Here is a 24626-nt window from a genome sequence, read left to right on the forward strand (position 1 = left end):
AAGGAGGTAATTGAGATCTATCATTCTGGGAAAGGTTGTAAAGCTATTTCTAAAGCTTTGGGACTTCAGCGAAGCACAGTAAGAGCCATTATCCACAAATGGCGAAAACATGTAACAGTGATGAACCTTCCTAGGAGTGGCCGGCCAACCAAAATTACCAGTCTTGACTCCACCATAAGAAAGAGACTGGGCAAAAATGTTCTGCATGGCAGAGTTCCAAGACGAAACCGCTGCTGAGCAAAAAGAACATAAAGGCTCTTCTCTGTTTTGCGAGAAAACATCTTTATGATCCCTAAGACTTTTGGGATAATACTCTGTGGACTGACGAGATAAAAGTCAAACGTTTTGGAAGGTGTGTGTTCTAAAGGACAATGTCTGGCCATCTGTTTGTGACCTCAAGCTGAATCGAATTTGGGTTCTGCAGCAGGACAATGATCCAAAACACACCAGCAAGTCCACCTCTGAATGGCTAAAGAAAAACAAAATGAAGACTTTGGAGTGGCCCTTGCTCCTCCTGACCTCAATCCTACTAAGATGTTGTGGCATGACCTTAAAAAGGCGGTTCATGCTCTCAAACCCTCCAATGTGACTGAATTACAACAATTTTGCAAAGATGAGTGGACCAAAATTCCTCCACAGCGCTGTAACATACTCATTGCAAGTTATCGCAAATGCTTGATTGCAGTTGTTGCTAATAAGGCCGGCCCAACCAGTTATTAGGTTTAGGGGCACACTTTTTCATGTAGTTTTGAATTTTGTTCTCCCTTAATAATAAAAACTTTGTTCACTTTGACTAATATTTAAATTTGATTGGTGATCTGAAATGTTAAAGTGTGACAAATATGCAAAAACATAAGAAATCTGTATGGGGCCAATGATGTTTCACACCACTGTACATGTACGTCACCAGCTGGGTTTTCATTACACTTATTTTATGCTCATTTTGAAGTATTGCATAAGAAACGAGTGATGGAAACGGCAAATTAAGAATATAAATCCTTTCATTTTTACGCTCGCTTGAGCTGGTTTTTGACTTGTGCGAAAAAGAGTAAATGCGAATAATGGGAGATGGAAAAATTCTTACGTAGCGAACATTAAACCCACGTGACTGAACGTCTAGCTGTATCAGATGACGTTTTATAAATATTTTGGGCTCAACGTCATCACAATGACCTTGCTGCTAGTGCCTGCATAAAAAATGCAGCATTTCTTTTTCTGTGCACAGCATTCAGTTTGGCAATTACAAGCTGCACTGCTAGTAAATTTATAACTTGCCAAATCGTAACTAAATGTGCCTTGTTTGGTTGGCTACTAGGTTACCAATACCACTGTCATTCGATCAAACAACTTGATGGAACGCACCCAATTCACATTTGTTTGTTTTTCTTGTTTTTGAAAACACGTTTCGATGGAAACCCAGCTACTGTGAAACACAAACTATAGGAACAAGAAAGAGAGTGTTGCGGGCAGATGGTAGCATTCAGACAGCACCATACGTGCCGTCACGTATGGCAGACAAAAGCCTGTCAGAGCCCAGACGATCTGTGGTGGTGTTAGCTCAGCGAGAGGAAAGAATTAATGCTTGCTTTAGAAATAATTATAGTCCGCTGTTCAGAGCAGACAGAAATGGATTTCCGTACAGATAAAAGGCTGTGGCACTTAAAGCCAACGTTTTTGGCCTATGAAACAGAAAATGCAGATAAATCTAGTTTGAACCTTATGTACCAGAAAGATTCCAGAGATTTTAGAACCAAATAACTTACAAAACAGAATTGGGTTTTTTTTTCAGATAACAGTTTATTTTACGACTTTATTTTACATACTGTTACTTTCATATTTCATAACTTCTCCAATATATAAAGTTAATTTATTTACACTAAACTGTTAAAACTCTGAACATTTGTAATGTTCTGATGTCACACATTACCACACAACTGCCCATATTTACACATCTGTCACACCTATTCAGTCTTTATTTAGTCACTATAAATACCCATACTATGTGTAAGAGCAAAAAGCTATTACACATTGGCAATGATTAAAATTTACATTGGTTGTGTCCGAAATAGCCCCCTATATCCTTAAATAGTGCACTATTTGAGGGAACATCCATTTTAGTGGTGTCCGAAATCATAATGGACATCATTGAGTGCACTCATTCAACCCACAATGATGAGTGTATAACTGATGTACACTCAAAGCTAGTTGCTACTCGTCCACTGAGGCTCGTGCCGAGTAAAGCTCAATTTCGGTCAAGTGTCCGAATTCACTCACTTATTTTCAGGAGTCAGGAAGTAAAGTATACATCGGATTCGGACGTGCCTTGATGCCTTTTTAACTTGGAAGGAATTTGAGAGATTTCAGACACAGCCAATGAGGTCATTAAGAGGTGTTCCTAATTCTGGTTGTCCTAGTAACAACTATAAACAAATGAGTAACTTTCCTTTCAGTAAGGGGGCGTGCACACCAAAGGTTTTATGCCTGCGGCCAGCGGATGTTTTCAATTTTTTCCAATGGGAGCTCTACGTTTTTCGAATAAGCCAGCAGATAGTGTTTTTTTCCACGCTGAAAGCCGGCGCTTGGCGGTTTTTCCACTAGCGCCGATAGTTGAAAGAGATTCAACTTTGGGCGAAGAGCTCCGCTCGTCAATATCAGTTCTCACACGCGCGTCCAATCACTGTGGAGGAGGGGCGGGACAAGTATCACAACAACCAACCGGCTCACAGCTCAAGTATCACAGCTATCAAAGCCCTCGGCTGAAGGCGTTTTCAACCACGTTTAAAAGTTTTAGTTAAATGACGAAAAGATGGGTGACGTGAACTCCATTGCTTCAAACTAATTGGTTGTCGCACACAAAATTTGCTCATCATCTGCATTAAGTGGAAATGTTTTTAACTTTGTTGCGTAGCTGTACCTGCCCACTTCCGGTCGCCAATGGTCGCTGTCGCTTGTGTCGCCGGAAATCATTAAACTTCCTTTAAATTTGATTGCATTGCTCCGCCGTTGCTAGTTAAAAGTTTTAAAGGCAAAATTTTTTTTATGAATTTTCCATTCCTTTTGTATGTTGACCTCTGTTTAAGGTTTTTAAATTTATTATTTTGCCTTACATCATTAATGCATCTTGGCCTGGGTACTGGAACCTGATGTACTTACTTCAAGTAATTCAGCCAAACTTCTCTAAGAGCACAGAGAGAACACAATGTTAAAATACAGATACCACATCTCAGTTTATCTGTTTGCCAGCTTGTTTGTACTAAAGATTAGATCAAACTGATCATCTAGGCCAGCACAGACTGATTTGAATTTGAGTTGAGTCAGGATTTGCCATTTGTATTCATTTGTGATATTTCATATCATGTTGTGTCTCTGAGTTGCTTGAGATAAACTACAGAGCTCAAAGATCAAGATATAATGTAAACTAAATTAAAGATTAAGCCGTGTCCCAAGTGCAATGTGTCCAACTGTCTTGAACTAAATATTTAACATGTGTCTCTCTATCTCTCTCTCTCCGTTTCCTGTAGCCTGTAAATGTAATGGCCATGCCAACGTGTGCCAGGTGCTGACAGGCAAATGCTTTTGCACCACCAAGGGTATCAAAGGCGATCAGTGCCAGCTGTAAGTATCGCTGCTTTATGCACACATAACTAAATTAAGTAATCCAGATGAAGTTATTTAGAAATAATATTGTCATACTTTATCTATAACCCCCAATACACACACGCAGTATATGTGTTTGTCCATTCAGCCTAACACTATGTCCTTACATACTCAGCTAAAGTTGACCTTTGATGTCACACAGTGCTGATCCAGCGCATCGTATGTGCTTTATTCGTGGGTACTTCTGTAGCACTAATGGAGGTGAAGGTGAGGTGTGGGAGGTTGCCGGCGTGTGTTTGTGACTATGAGAGATTGTTCCTCTTTGAGAATAATGAAACTCAAGTGCCTCTCTCTCCCTGCATTGTTGTGTGTATATGCAGAATTTCTAAAGAGTGGGTCGAGCAGTCATGCTTATTTAGGGGATGTGGGCGTGAGCTGAATTTCCCACTCAGATTCTTCAGACATAAAAACAGAGAAGCCGGTGAGCAGCTTCGGTTTTTGTATTCAAGGCAACAGAGAGGATCTGAGCATCTTTTAATTGTGTGCTGTTGGGAGCACGCTGGATAACAAATGCTTTGTTCCGGGCTGACGTTTAACTCTGGGATGTAAAGACATGTGCAGATCATGGATGGTCTTAATGGATCTCTGCATTGCAGCGAAAAGAAAGCTGTGACTTCTGTCCTTACTGATTCTTTATTCATGCTGTATTTAGTGGTGCTGAAAGAATGCTGTTTACTAGCATTGTTATAGCAGTTTTAAGCAAAAAAAAAATCAAATTTAAAAGTTATCATGTTCCCTCTTTGTTAAAGGTACATTGTGTAACTTTTGAAAGGATCTCTTGATTGAGAAATGCAATGTAATATACATAACTATATCATCAGTGGTGTATAAATACCTTACAAAATGAACTTTATTGTTTTATTACCTTAGAATCAGCCGCAGGTCTCCTTACATGGAAGTCGCAAATTTGCGCCACCATGTTTATACAGTATCCCTAAATGGACAAACTGTTTTATAGAGCACATTTTGTCACTACCTTGTCTCAAACGATGACGTGTTTGTCCCGTGGTGGCTACTGTAGCTTCTCCATGCATTTCGAAAGGGAGGGGTGACTCGTTGGTTGCAATTCACAATCTTACCACTAGATGCTGGTAAAAATCTACACAGTGGAGAGAATAGAGAATAGTTCACCCAAAAACCCTCATGTCATTCTTAACTCTAAGACCTCCGTTCATCTTTGGAACACAGTTGTTTTAGATTTAGTCCGAAAGCTTTCTGACCCTTCATTGAAAATCTATATACGATATACTGTCCATGTCCAGAAAGGTAATAAAAACATCATCAAAGTAGTCAATGTGACATCAGTGGGTCAGTTAGAATGTGTTGAAGCATCGAAAATATATTTTGGTCCAAAAAGAACAAAAATTATGACTTTATTCAGCATTGTCTTCTCTTTCGGTTCTGTTGTGAACCGCCATGCACGAGACTGAAGTCACGTGACTGCAGTGACGGGGCTGACGTACGACGCGGCTGACGTGTTATTCGGTGCGCCTCAGCTTTGTTTTTTTATTTGTGCACCCGAGCTTCGTTTACAGTCTGAGGGAGACCTACACTGTAAGTTTGGAAAAAAAACACTTTGCAAACATATCTGAGGATAACGCGCCAGCCGCATCACTGCAGTCATGTGACTTCAGTCTCGTGCACGCAGTTCACAACAGAACCGGAAGAGAAGACCATGCTGAATAAAGTCGTAATCTTTTTTTTTGCACCAAAATGTATTTTCAATGCTTCAACACATTCTAACTGACCACTGATGTCATATGGACTACTTTGATGATGTTTTTACTACCTTTCTGGACATGGACAGTATACCGTTTGTAGATTTTCAATGAAGCGTCAACAAGCTCTCGGACTAAATATAAAACATCTGAAACTGTGTTTCGAAGGTGAATGGAGGTCTTTCGAGTTTGGAACGACATGAGGGTGAGTCATTAATGATATTATTTTCATTTATGGGTGAACTAACCCTTTATCACCAAGTTTTGTTTTTGTCCTTATGTAAACCAAACTCTGACATCAAATTAATTATGTTTGTCATCATCACCTTTAGTGTGAAAATGTCCTTCTGTGTTTTACTCTTAGGGGGTGTTTGGTGTGCACACATTTACTCAAGGTCTAAATGAGGACATGTCATAAACTAACCCTAACATTACAATAACTAAATACTTAACCTACACCTTATCCCTTCCTATAATAAAAATATTTTATTTAATGCATTAATTTTTCTGACAAAAAAAAATGAGTTCAGACTATAGCCAAACAAACACACATTTCCAGGAAGTTTATAGTTCTTCCTGTGTGTGCGCGCCTATCCATACCCATTTACTTGTTTTTAATTGTGTGTAACCTAGTTGGCCCAAATCAGTACTGTTGATGACGTATTCAAGCGTGTCTTCATCACAAGGACAAATGAGTGCAGCCGTAAAAATGCCTGCTTTCCACTTCCTGTTTATTCCTCTCTTTAAATTCTCTCTATTTCTCACTCCGTTCTCTCTCATTACTTAGGCGGACACGTGCCATTACCCGCCCAACATAACGAGGTCTGTAATGAAGCGCTGTGCCCATTTTTGTCAAGCACAAATATTATCACCCTCAAAATGGTTGATTAAAGACCTCATGTAACCGCTCACCGCCCCCCACTTCAGCGAGCCGATGTTGTGTGTTTTGGAAGAGCAATTCAAAGTTTTCCTCTACTTTCTTAAACAAGACATGTGATTAAAGAACCGCAATTAATAGAATTGAAAGAAAAAGCATGTGTGATTAATGTAGCGTCCATCATCATTTGTTGTTGTATGTTGTGGTACTCCTGGTGTGACCAAATGGGGATAAAATTATTGGCACTACAACAAACACTGAGCGAGTGTTTTAAAGCATGCACCGCATGTAGGTGTGCTCTCGCTGGAGATTAATTTAAGATACTGAGAGTAAGAGTGCATTATGTTTCAACGCCCTCACCGAGTACATTGTGCTCTCTCTTGAGGGAGAGAATAGTCATATTTAAAATGTCATCTGGAAGGCTAGAGAACTGATATTCAGAGGTTTTAAAATGCCTGTGGGTTAGTTTGTCCTGTGTCCTTTGTACTGTGGTAAAAATCTACTCTACCTTGTCCTCTCATATTTATGAGAAAAATATGAATGCTCAGGCTCGCTATGATAAAGTTTGGTTTTTCGAGCTAAGGACAATGATATTTACAGTATGAGATGGAAGGGTGTGTATATTTAACTAAAGATGTTGAAGTTTAAAGGGGATAGTTAACCAAAAAATAAAAAGGTTGTGATCTTTACTCACTCTCATGATGTTACAAACTCGTATACATTTCTTTGTTCTGATGAACACAAATGAAGTTATTTTGAGGAATGTTCGTAATTAAACCGTTCATGAGCCCCATTCACTTTCATAGTACTTATTTTTCCTGCTATGGAAGTGAATGGGGCTCACAAACAATTTGGTTACAAACATTCCTCAAAATATCTTCTTCCGTGTTCATCAGAACAAAGACATTTATACAGGTTTGTAACAAAAAAGTGTGAGTAAATGATGACCAGAATTTTTATTTTGGTGTTAACTATTCCTTTAAAGGTGCTGTAGAATGTAAAACTGTATTTACCGAGGCAAAGATGAATAATAAGAGTTCTGTACATGTTAGTGACATATTGTGGGCCTCAAACGCGATTGTTTCCTACTTCTTATGTAAACCTTGTGCATGCAAAACCGCTGAAAAACAGGCCAATCTCAACATAACACCGACTGTGGCGTTACATTTGTGAAGTTTTGACTGCTGAGTTACTGCTATATGCTAGTTAATGCTATATGCTAACGTTTTATCCACATTCCCCGCGGGTCACCTTACATGGAGGATGAAATTTTGCCATGTTTCTACAGTAGCCATAAATGGACAAACTGTTCTATAGAGCACATTTTGTCATATATGCTAGTTAATGCTATATGCTAGCGTTTAGGCTAAAGTTCTACTATCTACGTTACAGTTAAGTTTTGCAGGTCCATACTGAAAAAACACAAACAAACTTACCACTCAGAAATGTCCATTTCCAAACTCCAAACAACTGGATGTTCCTCAAAATCTGTATCTTCATCTGAAACAGGCTCAAACATATAAGGTCTGTTTACAAATGTGATCTACTGACATGAGCCTCGCTGTGAAACAGCAAATAAGAGCAGAACTCAACATTATTATCCATGACACCTTTAAATAGGGCAATAATAGACCATTTCATTCTAAGGGCAAATCTTAGGGTTTTAAAAAACATTTCTGGATAATCTTTGCACTTAAAGCTCACGTAACACACGCTGTTTCTGCATTTCTGATATTAATCTGGAGTACCTATGGAGTAGTATGACATCCTTTATATCTCTGAAGAGTCTTTAGTTTAATCAGATTTATAAAAGAAAGATTAGCTTTACCGAATCTTTCCGATAACGTACGAAAAAATGAAGAAGGAGGAGTTATAACACGGGAGGAGCGAGTACGAGTCATGCAACACTATACAACACTGTTTTAACTTATGATTCACTACATGTTCGTGTCATTTATATAATATACACGCGCCTATTTCCAACATAAGACAGAAGTCTAACTTACCACGTGTAACTCGTCATGAAAATCCACCGCATCAAACACATGGCGAAGTGCATTCGGCACAGAAATACTCTGAAACACGCCCAACTGCATTTTTGACACTTTGCCTACGTTTAGCATGAGGAAACAACTCTATAACTGTGTTAATAAGTCAGAATGCTTGAAATACCATTAAACCCCCCCTTTAATAAAGTTTCATACATTTTATGTAGATATCAGAGAATAATTTAACATATTATTTTAATGCATTCTTTGGCACCTTTAAAAGGTAGCTTTTGGGTTAGTGAATTGGAAAACTAGTTTTTTACCTTTTTTTTAGCTTAATCATGCAATATGGATGTCTGTTTATTTTGTGCATTCATTAATGCACATGAGCTTTGGAGTGTTGTGTAAGCTCTAAAATAGGAGTCTCCAACCTTTTTGTGAGCAAGGGCTACCACAATGGATAAAACAATCTGGAGGCTATTTTTTTATATAGTCTACTCAAAACTTTTTTGTTTTACTTGTTGATTTTATTTTATTGTAAAATAATGTTTTAATATTGTTTAAAATGTTAACATACATAAAAGAAGCCAAGCTAATATAAAAAATGTGTAATATTAAAATGGAGGTGCTTTGGCGGATACCTCACAGACTCTGTGCGGGCACCATGTTGGATACCACTGCTCTAAAGTAATGAAACCAGAGCCTATTTTGCTTCAACTATTGCATAACTGCTGCTAATTTTAAGACTTAATGATTAATCACATTTGCACTTTAGATGCGTTTACAGGACAATGAAGTGAATTGAAAGTGAATTCCCACTACACGAACTGTATAAACTAAGCGGCAAGATTGTTGCGGAGGAAAAGAATGGGAGAAGTGATTTGAGCGTTACGCTGAGCGTAATTGGACCGTCAGTTTAGGCTCAGAAGAGCTGCAGGATTTGTAATCTACTTATAGGCCGGTGGAGAGTTGGGGCCGGCAGCGCACTGGTAATTGTTCAGTGTGTTTGAATTGAGGTAAAGGAAGCTTAGAGCCGTCTCCTGGCGTTCTCTAATGAAGCAGTGAAACTAAAGAAACCCGACAACTGGGCTGAATTACATAATCTGCCTATGTGTGAAAAAGGACAAAAATGCTGCAGGGCGCCACACACATACCAAACATTCACATGGCAAACATATAGTGCTTTCCCGGGATTTGTAATGAAGATGTAACATCACTGATACAATATGTAACAGGTTTTTGCATAATATATAATGTAAAGTTTAGCAATATTTTTTTCTAATAGAGGGATTTACAAATCTAGACACACTAGTCGACATTAATCAACTTAAAGTTTAAGTCTGTTACCCTTGTCATGTTTCATGTTCTCTTTATTAGTTCAATAATGTTCAATAAATGATGTTGTGACAGGTGCATTATCAGGCCCATGCATCAGATGGCATTGCATTGAATCATTACTGATGTGTTTCATCTAAATTATTTTTTCTCTCTGCAGATGCGATTCAGAAAACCGTTACCTTGGCAACCCGCTCAGAGGAACCTGTTACTGTGAGTATGCTCTGACCTTATAGCAATCCTGTTGTACCTTAAAAATTAATTTGCCATTGGTCTACCATTTAGAGGATTGAGACTTGGAGCACAGATGCTATAGTCTCAACCACAACAAGACTACTAGAAAAAAGTCATGGATGAGATGCTCTGATAAGACTTCATCTTCAAGATTCAAGAGTCATATGTACAGCAAAGACTATACAATGCACTAAATAGCATGCACTATATAATAAAATTCCTACTCCTCTAGTGAATCCTCTAGCACCCAAAAAAGTACAGTATACTAATGCAAGTATGCATGAGTGTGTGAATGCACAGTGTAGATGTGTAAGAATGTAAACATGATTAGAATCTGCTGACAGTATATATGTACGTTTAAAATATATATACCCAGTGTTACAGAGGCATATAAAGTAGAAGATGCGCAGTAAAATCATGGCTGTGCATTGTGAATGTGGCTTCATCACTAGGGGGCAGTGTTGCTGTTTATCGAATAAAGCCAGTATTTCCCTTTCTGCTTGTGCGCATTTCATTTTGCTATTGCTCTCAGAAGGCAATGTGGAGTCTGAGAGTTCTAAACGCAGTCAGTAGCATTTAGGACATCAAATTTCACTCCGTTTGCAAAACCTGCCAGCATTATTCCCATCATCAATCAGCATTAAATAAAGGTTTCAATTTATCAATCAATTTCCATCCACTCCCTCTGCATCTATTAGATAGAGAGCTTACGCTCACAGGCTTCCGGTCCAATTACACATCCCCGTATTTTCTCTAGTAAAGTGTCCTGTTGGGCTGGAGTGGGCTGCAGGCAGTGATATAATACTGGTGATGGTGTCAAGCCCTGTCAGAGTGAATAAGTGAGTGATCCCAGCTTATTAAAGACATGGGAACGGAAGTTTGGCGGACCCGGTTCCAGTAGGCAGCGTGAGATCTTTTCTCTCACACACGCAAGGTCTGACTCGTTTGTTTCCGGGGGTATCTTTAGCCGGCACACTCGCTGCGATCTGTCAGTGTTACACGGCTCACCCTTTTTTTTAACAGACCTCCAGATTCAGTAAGAGATTCAGGCAAGTCTTGGTCCTGCAAGTTACTCAGACTGGTTTCATCTGACATTTGATGTCTAGTTCACCTCATGAGAGAGCAAAGCTTAGTGATATTATGTATATTACATTTTCAGAATGTATTTAATGCAATGGGATTCAAAAAGTTCATATAGTTTATTAATCTGCTTGAATAGCAAAATAAAACATCGTGCAAAGCTGAAATATAGGGTGAGGTAAGCAGCAGCTAAAAAAATGCTTTGCCTACGTTTAACTCCTTCTGCTGAACAGATACGTCCTGTTGCCCACATATTTCCAACCACCATATTTTTTGTCTTTCCTAGTTTGCGATTTAGTCATAAAAAGTGTGCACAACAACATCACGAAGCACAACTAGATGATTGCGTGAAGGATGACAAGCTGCTGTCTTGCAACAAGTTGTTTGTCATAGTTCATGTTTTCCTAATCTGCTTTGTGGCTGACATCTCTCAGATTTATCTGATGTGTAAAAACTCAGAGATTCATTTCCATGCTTTTGCATTTCTGAAGAAATCCAGCATATTTCACCTCAATGGTTCAAAAGCCATATGGTCGACAATTTAGGTTTCCTAATGTCAGTGCGAATGCCTTTAAAACTAATTTTTAAAGTGAAAGCTTTTCTTCTAGAAGGGGTCGGGGGAACCAACGTCATCCTTAATTTTTAGTTATTAATGGATTAGGTTATTCTGTCAATGTGTCCGAACGCTACATGATATTTCAGGCATAAATGCAGGGAATGAGCACAACTGTAATGCATGTCCTATCTGAATTCACTAAATGCTTATAAAAACATTTTGGATTGATGGGGAATAAAAGAGATGTTTACAATGCCATATGATTCAGACAGCTGTTCTCTGGATGACGCCTCTGGCAATGTTCAGCCATTTAACAGTCCATGAGTTAAGAAAATAATACAAATATATCTTTTGGCCCAAAATGACACATTAAAGGGATGCAGAGTCCTTGAAACAGAATCACATTTCTGCACTAAAGTAAACTGCTGTGCTTTATTCAGGAGTTCACTGTTTTATGTCAGCACATCATAAACTTTGGTTCCTTTTTCCATGGTTGTGGTTAAAGGCATAGTTCACCCAGAAATTAAAATTCGGTCATCATTTGCTCACCCTTAAGTTTTTCCAAACCTGTATAAGTTAATTTGTTTTGACAAACACAAATGAAGAAGTCAAGCTCATCTGGGGCACCATTGACTTTTATAGTAAAAGAAAATAATACCATGGAAGTGAATGGTGCCCCATATCTGTTTTGAAAAAATATATCTTAATTTGTGTTCAGCAGAACAAAGAAATGTATAAAGGTTCGTAACAACTTGTGGGTGAATAAATTATGACAGAATTTTCATTTTTCTGTGAACTATCCCTTTAAGGTCACTGGGTTTTTATGCACCTAAGAGAAGCAGAGACCTCAAGAACTCGGAGACGTCTTAAAAATTGAGCTTAATCACAGTGTATGCTTATTAAAGCAATGACACACTCAGGAAGGCAGGTATTCATTTAGTCAATTTAAAAGGTTGATGATGTATAGCTCCTTAAAGTATCTCTCTTACCGAAGGAGTGAATGTTCAAAACTCATTATGATTCATGAGGGTCACCCCAAAATAAAATGATATCATTATTTCCTTACCAAAGTCAAATGACAGAATGTTAGGGACAGACATTGCTTTTTGTTTTTTGTTATTTTAGTGCATCTTTATTCATACATCAAAAATAAATGGTGACTGAGGACGTCAGTCTGTAACATTCTGCTAAACGTATCATAGCTAAACAATCTTTCGTGTTCCACTAAATAAGAACATACAGGAGCAACATACGGGTGTGTATCGTAAACGGAACAGAATTTTGTTTTGCATAAACTATTACTTTGAATAAACATTTTTACTTGCTATGAAATTCATGATGGGGTTCATTATCATATAAAATGTTATCTAAAAGTGTGATTAACGATAAGGTTTTGTTCTGAACAGATAACCTGCTGATTGATTACCAGTTCACCTTCAGTCTGCTTCAAGAAGATGACCAGCACTACACTGCCATTAACTTCATGGCCACTCCTGAACAGGTCAGTAGCCGTCTACTGATCTGAGAACAGAAGCAGTTAAAGGGCTTCACTAGCTTTTTACGATTGTTCGAGAGATTTATGTTTAGTGGTCAGCTAGCATACATTTCATTAACCTGTCGTTTGTCAGAGCTTGACAAAAAGTGACATTACACACTATTTCTTTAACATTAAATTGTCATATTTTGCATAGTAATGTGTTTGGAGTAGATTTACTGTACATTGTCATAGTATAGAAACCATACAGCAAACAGTCTTTTTCCAGTAATCTATTTTGCTATTTGGTTCTTTCGTTTTATAGACCAGCAAAAACTTGGACATGTCCATCAATGCATCCAACAATTTCAATCTGAACATCACTTGGTCTGTTGGATCAACAGGTAATAGTAACTTTTTATAGTAATTGCCTGTGTTGTTTAACAAGCTAGCATATTTGTCATACTGGTATGGGCATACTTCACACATAATATCACCTTGGTTCTAATATCAGGGTTCCCACGGGTCCTTGAAATCCTAAAAAATGTGTGAATCTGGGGGAAAAAATCAAGGCCCTGGGAAGTTTTTGAAATTATAGATACATAGGTACAGGTCATTAAAAGTGCTTGAATCTATTTTATGCAAGAATTTTTCTGGGAAAAAAATCCATATTATTCCCTGTGTAGTGTAGGATAATATCATAGAAATTCTAGACTTTTTAAGAACACGTGCTAAACTGTTTGCTTTAAATGCTTATATCTTCTGTATGAGAATGTTGATTTATACCAAAAGTTTTTTTGCATAGTTGTGTTTGACACATGAAAACGTCTCTGGTTACGTATGTAACTGTTGTTCCCTGAAAGGGGAAGAAGACGCTGCGTCTCCCTTGCCATACTTCCTGTGTCCCTGTAACGCCGTCTTTGGCAATATTTCAGATAGCGATATATTTCCTGGCTCCCTCGTCACCCTGTCTTTGTCGTTAAGCCTCACCATTGGTTGAATTTGATATACACATTCAGACGCACTTACCCTTGGAGACGTCCCCAAAGAGTCACCGCAGTGACGCAGCGCAAGTTCCCTCGAAAGGGAACTGTAGCAATGTATCTTAAAAGGTAACACGATGTAACCTTGCTTTCACTTGAAATGTGTCCCCACATTTAGTCCTTGACTTTGAGGGTATTGGACCTGGAAAGTCCTTGAAAGGTCCTTGAATTTGAAGTTAAGTAAGGTGTGGGAACCCTGTAATATGTAACCTTGGACCACAAAACCAGTCATAAAGGTCAGTTTTTTTTTAAAATATAAATAATTTCAATATTAAGAAATTAAGATATCGACTTTAAAGTTTTTTAAATGAAGTCCTTAGCAACACACATTACTAATGCGAATATAAAAAAGCATCAGCTAAATGAATAAATAATAATAAATACATTTTTTGAAAATTATGGTAGGAATTGTAATGTTACAAATATACTTGTGCGACTTATGACCAGGTGTGACTTATGACCACTTTGTGGTCCAGGTTAACATATGTAGATGATAATGCATACCTGTTTGATTTTGTATTTTATGATAGTCACTCAAAGACATCACGTCACCATTATTCTTTCCTTGCTTAAATGACAGTCACCATCCAATTTTTTTATTTGACTTTGACACTCTTGCTCCTCTTTAGCAGTTCGCCCCTCCTCCTCGACCTCCCTGCTCCCTTCAATTAATATTTGGAGTGGTGTCTTTCTTTTTAAAAGCACTCTCCCCTGAGATGGGCTTCTTACAATAGTCTAGTGCGCAGCTGTGAATTCTGGGACCGAGGCTTCTTGAACGATTTCAATTAAGATAAACATTGCCACGTAGCAGCATTTGGGGTGTCATTTTGAGGGCTTTGTTTCATAGTAGTGGTTTGGAATGACGATTGATGAGACTTGAGTGTTTTAGTGGAGGACTTTAAAGTGTTCTGATAAAATAGGACAAAAGCTGCTTTTTAGTTCCCTCACTTTTCATTTTTTACATTTATGGTTTTATGTTTCCAATATATTTGGAAAAGAAAATGAAATTCTTGTGCTTAGTAGTTGATTTAAAACTCATTTTCTCAACACTTCATCAAACAGCTATACAAGTGTGTGTTTGTAAGCATGTTTGTTTGTGGTGTACATTGTAGATTGCTAGTGCATTTCATAATAGATCGGAAAAATTAGGTGTCATTCACTAGATTTTTAGCATGCAAATGAGTTTAGGCAGACAACAGGACTTTAGGGATTATGTTTTGTTGAAAATACAGGGTTCCCACACGTCCTTTAAATCTTTGATGGTATGTGAATCTGGGGGAAAAATTCAAGGCCCTGGGAAGTTTTTGAAAATATACATACTTAGATACAGGTCATTGAAAGTGCTGAATCTATTTTATGCAGAAGTTTTCTGGAAAAAATCCATATTATTCCCTGTGTAGTGTAAGATAATCATAAAAATTCTAGACTTTAAGCACACATGCAAAAATGTTGGACAAATGAAAACGTCTCAGGTTACGTATGTAACTGTTGTTCCCTGAGAAGGGAACAAGGCGCTGTGTCTACCTTGCCATTCTTCCTGCATCCTTGCCATGCCGTCTTTGGCAATATTTTAGATAGCGATATACTTCCTGCCTCCTGTGTCTTTGTCGTTAAGCCTCACCATTGGTTGAATTAGATATACACATTCAGACGCACTTAACCTTGGAGGCGTCCCCAAAGTGTCACCGCAGTGACGCAGTGCGGGTTCCCTCGAAAGGGAACTGTAACAATGTATCTTAAAAGATAACACATTGTAACCTTGCTCTCACTTGAAAAATGTAGTCCTTGAATTTGAGGGCATGGGACCTGGAAAGTCATTGAAAGGTCATTGAATTTGAAGTTAAGTAAGGTGTGGGAACCCCGTAAATAACAATTGAAGAAAATAATAATTAACAAAATTTATATTGTCTTACAATTGTGCATGAATAATGTAGGATTACAATAAAGTTTCAATGATAAAATGCCATTCTTTCTTTCTGTGTATGCGGCGGATTCCCGCAGAGCTTATCCTTATCCCAGACTAAAATGCAAAATGTTTGAGCTGCCTTAACAAATAATCTGGCACTGGTCTTAACATATATCAAGTGTCATTGTTTTGTCTCAAGTTCCACACTAGGTATGTTTGTAAAAACAACTTACTGTAAATAGCCTAATTTGATTTAGTCCTGGATTAATCATAAACTTTTTTGGGAAAATCATTTGTATCCACTTAATTTGTCACATTCTGTTTTCCAGCTGGAACTATCTCCGGGGAAGAGATTCCCATTGTGTCCAAAAACAACATCAAAGAGTACAGAGATAGTTTCTCTTGTGAGAAATTCAGTTTCCACAGCAACCCCAACATCACGTTCTACGTATATGTTAGCAACTTCTCATGGCCAATCAAAATACAGGTAAATACATTATGATGAGATCATCTTTTACTTTTTACTTCATCTTTTACACAGGAGATACTGTTCACTTGTATCACTTGTAATAAAGCAGTTTTGCGTGTGTTAGTCAAAAGAAGAAACATCTTAAGGGAAGATCCATCTCCTGTGTCAAAAATGTATGTGACTGACTGTAATATTTTTAAAATTCTCAAAAACAAATGTTTCTAGAAAGATCCACTGTGCGATGATGTGGAAATCAATTATTCAGTTATGCACTTGGACAAGTTGGCTTCTTATGATCCATAAAATTGAATCAGCCCCTAAGTGGCAATGTGTTATGTTGCCAGATGCCTTGACGACAGACGTGAAATGACAGGCCTGGAGTAATGTGCAGATTGACGCTATCTATCATGGAAAAATATTTGTTGAATTTGCGCTGCAGTGCATCGCTCTTATAATGAAAAATGTTTGCGGTCATTATTGCTTGCAATCAAACACAAGGAGAGGTAGGCGTACGATTGCACAGGTAGTTTAGTTTTAGAATAAAGAGAAAAATACCAGCTCAATGAGATGAAGCCTCTATTTGTCTGCATCTATTTAAGACAGATGTAACTATAGTCATTAAAGTCATGTCTCTGCTGTCTTCATTATGTTAAATAATTTAATTCAGGGTCTTATGCTACCACAAGCTGGCTTTATATACAGGGTTTCCGCGGAGTCATAAAAAGTCATAAAACGTCTTAAATTTAATAATGAAAATTTTAGGCCATAAAAAGTCATAAAAACATCCAGATTTTCCATACAAGGTCATAAATTACATTAGCCACGTCTTAAATTTATATACTCGTTCATTCATTGTTGCCTTTCCCAACAAAAATGCGCTGGCGGCGGCATTCACTCGTTTTGCCTGTTGTAGTTCTGTCTGAGGAATCTGGGTGGGATAATCACAGCGTTCCAGGACTAAAAGGTCCATGCGGCAGTGCAGCAAACAGACTTGTCGGAACTTCTTCAGAAATCCGCGGTCCCGCGCGAACTCCGAACTCTCGAGAGTCAGCTTAGTTTAACTGAAATCTCCAAGTCTATCACAATGGGAAAGTGTACATTTTAACGAGCTATGGCTCGAAGACGGTGTGTTTAGTAGTTGGCTCAAGCCCGTATCAAACAATCGGTATCAAGCCTATTGCGCACTGTGTAAGAAGGCGCTGAGCTGTCTATTTTAGGCATAAAAGCCTTACGTTCGCATGCCCTTAAGTCAGAAAAGCATAAAGTTGCTGTAAAAGGTCTGCAGCAAGTAAAATTCCTTTCAAAAGTCTTTATTTTTTATTTTATTTTTATGTTATTTTTCGTTATTCATGTAGGTCATAAATTTAAATCATAATGGTCATAAAAAGGTCTTAAAAAGTCTTAAATTTGACTGACTAAACCCTGCAGAAACCCTGTATATAACTGTCAGAAGTTAATTTAATTTATCATTTAAATAAAAAAACAAATTGTTTGGAGTATTGAACCACCGCAAAAATAGAATGAGGTTGCCCGTCAAATGAATGTACATAACATATTTTCCGGACTATAAGTTGCTCCGGAGTATATGTTGTATCAATCAAAAATGCGTCATCGAGACGTAAAAAGTGAGGGGCAACCTTCCGATCTCTCTGATGAAGTGGAATTGACTTAATTGAATACGGAAGTGACTTAAACTGAAATTTCAACGACTGGCCACTAGAGACTGGCTCCAAAAGGGAGTCAATTCCCATAGACCTCCATGTTAAAAATACCAACTTTAAAGTAGAAAATAATTTGTTCTGCATAATGAAGGGCGTGGCCACTTGAGTGAGAGGTGAACAGCCACTGCGGTCACTAGAGTCAAGCTAGGTGGGCGTGGTTTCAGCAACCAGACACCTCAGCTTCACCCACGTCCCGACTCTTTACCCATTTTCAGATATCCGCGAGTGATACACGATAACGCCTGCCAAGATGGCGACGGCAGGCAAGCCTACTTTAAGCTTCAAAAACGATTTTCAGAAACCAATGGGTGACATCACGGACACTACGTCCATCTTTTTTTACAGTCTATGGAAAAAACATATATAAGTTGCAATGGACTACACGTCGCATTTATTTAGAATATTATTTCACAAAATCCAAGCCAAAGTTATTCAACTAAACAAAAGCACAGAACAGCAGGCTGAATAGATGTCCGCATATTATTGTAACATTATCAGTTATTTACACAATAATATAGCATACAGAATATACCTGAAAGGCTGAATAGGATAAATGAACAGAACAAGCCTACACGCATCAAGTTCCCAGGCTCATCATTCCACATCACTGAATTCATTGAATGACATAAATACAGCAGCAGCATTTAGCCGACTCTCGCGGCTGTAGACGGTAATGATGTCTTTTGGTTCATATATTTCAAAATTAATACAAGTCGCGCCTGACTAGAAGTCGCAGGACCAAAATCACTGTAGCGTTATGGGACTGTTGAGACTCAAGGTTCACACTGAAGCCTCGAGGAACTGACTGCAGTAGAGGCTCATGCACCCTGACAGTCTTTGCCTTTCTGTCCTCTGAAGGCTGCCTGAGGCTTGGTGACATCAACAGTGTGTTATGTCAGTAGCATTATGGGTGTATGGATGGCCCGAATTATAGGGCCGTGTGGTGGAAGGGGTAGATCTTCAGCTCGGTAGATCAGACGAAGATGCAGTCTGGCACTGTGATCTTACACTTTAGCTGTGACTGGGGTCTTAACAAAATACTTCAGTGAGGTATACCATTATGTGTACAACAACCTAACCGTTACCTTATAATGAGCATGACGGCTAAATTCTGTGATTAGGGCTGGCCAAAGAATTGTATAAAATATGACTGAGCACTCCTAATGCTATGATTGAGGGACAATGCAATGCTCAATATGGACCCTCTGGCAACGGACGTCCATGCCTTTCTGTTAAAAGAATCAAGAGTTGCATGAGGCGCTTGCAAACCTGTGCACATGCACAGTAGCTGAAACAACCTTGAAAAATGAATGCAATAATACTGCACACAAATATTAATTACTTCCAGCTTCCAGTATTGTATGTATGGTGCAGTATAACCAGTTATCAGTTTTATCTTGCACTCAGGTAAAAGTATGCACTGGGTAATGTATTCCCATGTCTCCTAAATGGCTTTCTTTTAAATGGCCAGTCTCTAAATAAAAATGCAATAGTGTTCAATTCTGGTAATAAAAAATATTGCACCGAATATGATAAACACTCATTGCAGCTCTTTAGAGGGTTCATTTTAAAACAGATTTTCAATGACTACTGCAGCTATTTATAAAAAAAATCCACCACAATAAAGGATTTCATCTGGTCGATATCCATAAGGTTTATAAAGATAACCAGCACAAATCCTCTCAACCTTTCTGCCGTTCATTACCGTTCGCCAGCTGTGCACCGAGACGCTCCGATATCGCGCATCATTTATGATGAGACTATCTCCGACTGCGAGAACACCACCTAATATTGATCTGCATTCATTTCTCTGTTCTTCTATCATATATGAGATGAGTTCCTCTGATAAGGTTCATTTATTTACGTGCGCTCCTCAGACCTTCATCTCGGTTGAGACGAGTTCAAGCAGTAATAGTTTCGTATTAGATTTCCCAAAAGCAGAGTCACTTATTTACCATGCCGATGCATCATTAAATCAAACGCGCCCCCATGACACGGTGTGCACGCTGTTTATGATCAGAGAGTGCGATCGGCATTTATTAGCTAACCGGGGAAATTGGGAATGCGGATGCAAGCTCCAACATACACATTCGAGGACCCCCAACCCCTCTAAAAACATCAGATATTGCATATGAAGTAAAGTGCTCTTGTTGCGCTGGAAACCCAGTCTGACAAAACATTACTGCTGCTTAACTGTCTCGCTGTCTGATTGCTGGGTCAAGTCGAGGCCAGTCGACACTTTTAGGCTAACGTTTTACACATAAACTGCAAAAATTTACAGATTTTGTATTTCTCAACTTTTAAATATTATTAATAATAACACATTCGATAGAGAAAATAAACAATCCAACTATTCTACTATTAATGTTCCTGTTTGTCCTTGCCTACATGCTTCTGTCATGTGAGGTTATGCTATGGTTTAGTGAACAAATAATCTGAAAACTTCAGTTTGCACATAGACTCTCCATTAAAGGTACGTAGATCTTAATAGTATTTTTTCTTTATTTTTATGAAATGTTCATTAGAAAAATGATCTTGACAATCCTGGGCAGATCTCGCTTGTTAGCCATTATTCATTCTACTTCAAGATGAGCAATAACATTACAGGCTAGTTAATGTCCTATTAATTTATGTGCAATCAAATAAATGATAATAATGAAAATATTTATATCTATAAATAATATCTATGTTCAAAGTTCATTCAACTAGGAGATGTAGGAAATGTAACATGCATAATATTAACTAAATAAATATAATTAGGCTCTAATTTGACTTTGCTAGTCTAGTAGAGAACTAGATGATGTATAAGAGAGTAAAGCCCTGTTGAGACCACCCGATCTAATTAATTTCAATAGAAGCTTGGCTACTTCCAGAGACATGAGCGACAGTGACCGTTGGTAACAGGAAGTGGGTGTGTCCAGCGACATTACAAAGTTGAGAAAAGTTTAACTTTATGCAAATGATGAGCGACTACCAATGAGAGCGATGCAGTGGAGTACACGTTATCCGGTACTTATTTGTTTATGACAAGCAGAATTAAAAATGCCTCCTAACAACTTCATTGAAAGAAACAGGTGGTCTAAAAATTGAAGTAAAAATATTAACTTAGAAAATGTATAAACTACTCGGGTAGTAGCAGGTTGGATGCTAGAAGGGTCATGTATGGTAACAACTAATATTCTGGGCGTGAAAACCTAAAGCCAGTTTTTATGCCAGTTTTACATAAGTATTTTATCTAATAGTAGTTATTATACTTTACTGATGGTCATAAAAGGTGTGAGTGAATTATTATGAAAGCACAAAAAGCTTTCTCACCGTTTACAGTGTTAAAGGAATATTCCATTTTCTTAAAAGAAAAATCCAGATAATTTACTCACCACCATGTCATCCAAAATGTTGATGTCTTTCTTTGTTCAGTCGAGAAGAAATTATGTTTTTTGAGGAAAACATTGCAGGATTTTTCTCATTTTAAATGGACTTTAATAGAGCCCAACATTTAATACTTAACTCAACACTTAACAGTTTTTTTCAACGGAGTTTCAAAGGACTCTAAACGATCCCAAACGAGGCATAAGGGTCTTATCTAGCGAAACGATTGTCATTTTTGACAAGAAAAATAAAAAATATGCACTTTTAAACCACAACTTTTCGTCTAGGTCCGGTCCAGCGTGACCTAACGTAAAAGCGTAGTGACGTAGGGAGGTCACGTGTTACATATATAAAACGCACATTTGCGGACCATTGTAAACAATAAACTGACACAAAGACATTAATTAGTATCAGTTGACATACAACAACGTAGGAACGGTCCTCTTTCAAGACGCTTGTAAACACTGGTGCGGAGTTTCGCGTTCGTCCTCTGTGACCTCTTGACGTCATGACGTATTGCGTAAGGGTCACGCTGGCGCATCACGACTGGATCTAGACGAGAAGTTGTGGTTTAAAAGTGCATATTTTTATTTATTTTTCTTGTCAAAAAATGACAATCGTTTAGCTAGATAAGACCCTTATGCCTCGTTTGGGATCGTTTTTAGTCCTTTGAAACTCAGTTGAAAAAAAACTGTTAGGTGTTGAGTTAAGTATTAAATGTTGGGCTCTATTAAAGTCCATTAAAATGAGAAAAATCCTGCAATGTTTTCCTCAAAAAACATAATTTCTTCTTGACTGAACAAAGAAAGACATCAACATTTTGGATGACATGGTGGTGAGTAAATTATCTGGATTTTTCTTTTAAGAAAATTGACTATTCCTTTAAAGGGGTAGTGCACACATAGCTGTCCCTTGAATAATTTAAAATGATAATTTTACACCTATGGGAAGGAACAGCACGATCCCATCCCAGTATGTGAATTGTCATGGGAAAACAATGACTTAACTGAACATATGTAAGGCTGTACAGCTTTTCAATCCCATCATCCCACCTTCTGTGGGCATAATGGTTCAGCCCCAATGTAGTGTTAAAGGTTTCTCCAGCACCGTCTTTAGCCTCTGCCGTGTTCCCATGACAATAACCTAATGAAATGAATTGGTTTTCCAAATGACCTGTCCAGCTTTGCTATTGATGCATTAGTCATTCGATGACTGTGACTTACAAATGCGTACATTAATAACATTAATACTTTTATTTTTATTGAGTGTTCGTTCAAGTTATTATTTTTCTTGCCTTGTGGGAGACCATAACAGCTTACTCTCTGGCAATGCACTTGAACAACTTTGTAAAAGTGTGCTGAGTTAATGGCCCTGCAATTCTCTACTGAACCCAAAATGTTTTATAGAGGCAACTTGTGATTTGAAGTTTGGCTTCATTTTAGTATAAAGTTATGTCTAATATTTATATAAAATAAATGGATAAATCATATTTAAGTTTAAGACATAAGCAACACAAACATACAGTGGCCCCAAAAAGTGTTTGGACACTTAAAAATGATATTGCAGTAGCAAAATGGTAAATGGAGTAGCTTGTATTTTTAAAGGATAGTTCACCGAAAAATTCAGTCAAAATTTGCTCGGTCTCATGTTGTTGCAAACCTGTATAAGTTCTTTATTCTAAAAAATGAAGATATTTTGATAAATAATGTTAAGCACACAGTTGGCAGTACCCACTGATTTATATAGTAGAAAAAACACATACTATGGAACTCAATGGGTACTGTCAACTGTGTGCTTACCACATTTGACTTTTTAAGCCAAACATGATTTAACAAAAGTTTTAGATTTTAAAACAAAAGACTTTGGGACTCTGCTAGGACAACTGTGAAAACTTTATATTTTAAATATACTTCATAACTGACTTTGGAATAAATCATGCAATAAAAATGTAAAAAGTAAAGCTTGTTTTAAGAAAATAACTTGTTTTTCATTTGATATTTTATATAATGTAGTAATATACTACATTTTTTAAATGTAACTTGATCTGAATGTGCTATTGGGCTGCTGATGTATATTCTTACTGTCTCTGTCAGTAAATGGAAATATAATCCAGACTATTGGTCATTTTAAAGCTTGCTTTTAGCCTTTTGTGTACATATCAAGCCCATTTCAACATGTACAAAAGGGATTAACTGTGTATCCCCCAGTGTCATTACCCTCTGATCTAAGATAGGTTACACCTGAACATACAGGTCCAATGTAGACCACAAGCCGGCAGGCAAACAGTTGGCATGTATGTAATTTCCCTAAAGGTTTTGGGCTCGGGTAACCATGAACAGCCTCCATCTAACAATTAAAGGGGCCAAGTAAAAGGTAAAGTGATGCATATGATGGGCCCTCGAGCAAAACCTCTGTTATGACACTGTCTGTGGTGAAGCACCCTAACCGCAGGCTAAGGTCTTCATCACACCTTTTCATATAAAGGACTCTCTTTTGGTAACATGTCACCCCTTTATTTATTTTCCATTTACAGATCGCCTTCTCCCAGCACAACAGCATCATGGATCTGGTGCAGTTCTTTGTGACGTTTTTTAGGTGAGTGTAAGAGATCTGTGACATCACTCAACTGGATTGTGTAAAATGAATTTGTAACAGGCTTCCTGGGATGGATCCTTCAACATTCAATGTTTCATACCTTGTCCATTTGTCTTAAGTCCTTCTCACACAGAGATTACGCAATATGCGTTCAGGATTTATCCGGAATAGTTTGACTTTTGATTAATTCACACTGCCAGTGATTTTCCGGAATGTGCAGTGTCACTAGGTCCTCTTTCCTTCCTGACTCCTTAGATACCTCCATCGTCCTGTCCTGTGATTGGTCGTGCCTGGTCATGTTCGAAAAAAATTAAATGGGGGGCCAAGAAAGCGGCTGGAGCACAAATTTAGTTTAAATAAATGTGTATTTTCACTTTTTACACCCTTTAATTGCATTTCTAGCGAGAAATTAGTATTGTAGTTTTCAAATATGTGATTAGTTATCACAAAGGCGCTCTCTGTTTATATTTCAAACATGCTGCCTATGAAGTGTGTCCAAAATCGTTTCTCTGGGCTGCCTCCATGCCTCCGAAGTCAAGGCAACAAGTCAGCTGCCTAAGTTTTCGGACGCAGCCAATGTTACCTGGTTGCCTTAAAATTTTGA

At 37.9% G+C, this 24626-nt stretch overlaps 1 protein-coding gene across 2 annotated transcripts in view; it reads left to right on the forward strand.

The window, feature by feature from the left end:
- atrnl1b (attractin-like 1b) overlaps positions 1-24626 on the forward strand; it is a 116120-nt gene that overhangs the window by 36514 nt on the left and 54980 nt on the right. For both annotated transcript variants that reach the window (XM_065262926.2, XM_065262927.2), the window contains 6 exons: positions 3522-3615; positions 9736-9788; positions 12852-12946; positions 13245-13323; positions 16198-16355; positions 23961-24022. In XM_065262926.2, coding sequence (XP_065118998.2) covers positions 3522-3615; positions 9736-9788; positions 12852-12946; positions 13245-13323; positions 16198-16355; positions 23961-24022 — 541 coding nt within the window. The remainder of the gene's footprint in view (positions 1-3521; positions 3616-9735; positions 9789-12851; positions 12947-13244; positions 13324-16197; positions 16356-23960; positions 24023-24626) is intronic.

The sequence above is a fragment of the Paramisgurnus dabryanus genome, chromosome 1 (genome assembly GCF_030506205.2).
Source record: "Paramisgurnus dabryanus chromosome 1, PD_genome_1.1, whole genome shotgun sequence".
In the NCBI taxonomy this organism is placed as follows: domain Eukaryota; kingdom Metazoa; phylum Chordata; class Actinopteri; order Cypriniformes; family Cobitidae; genus Paramisgurnus; species Paramisgurnus dabryanus.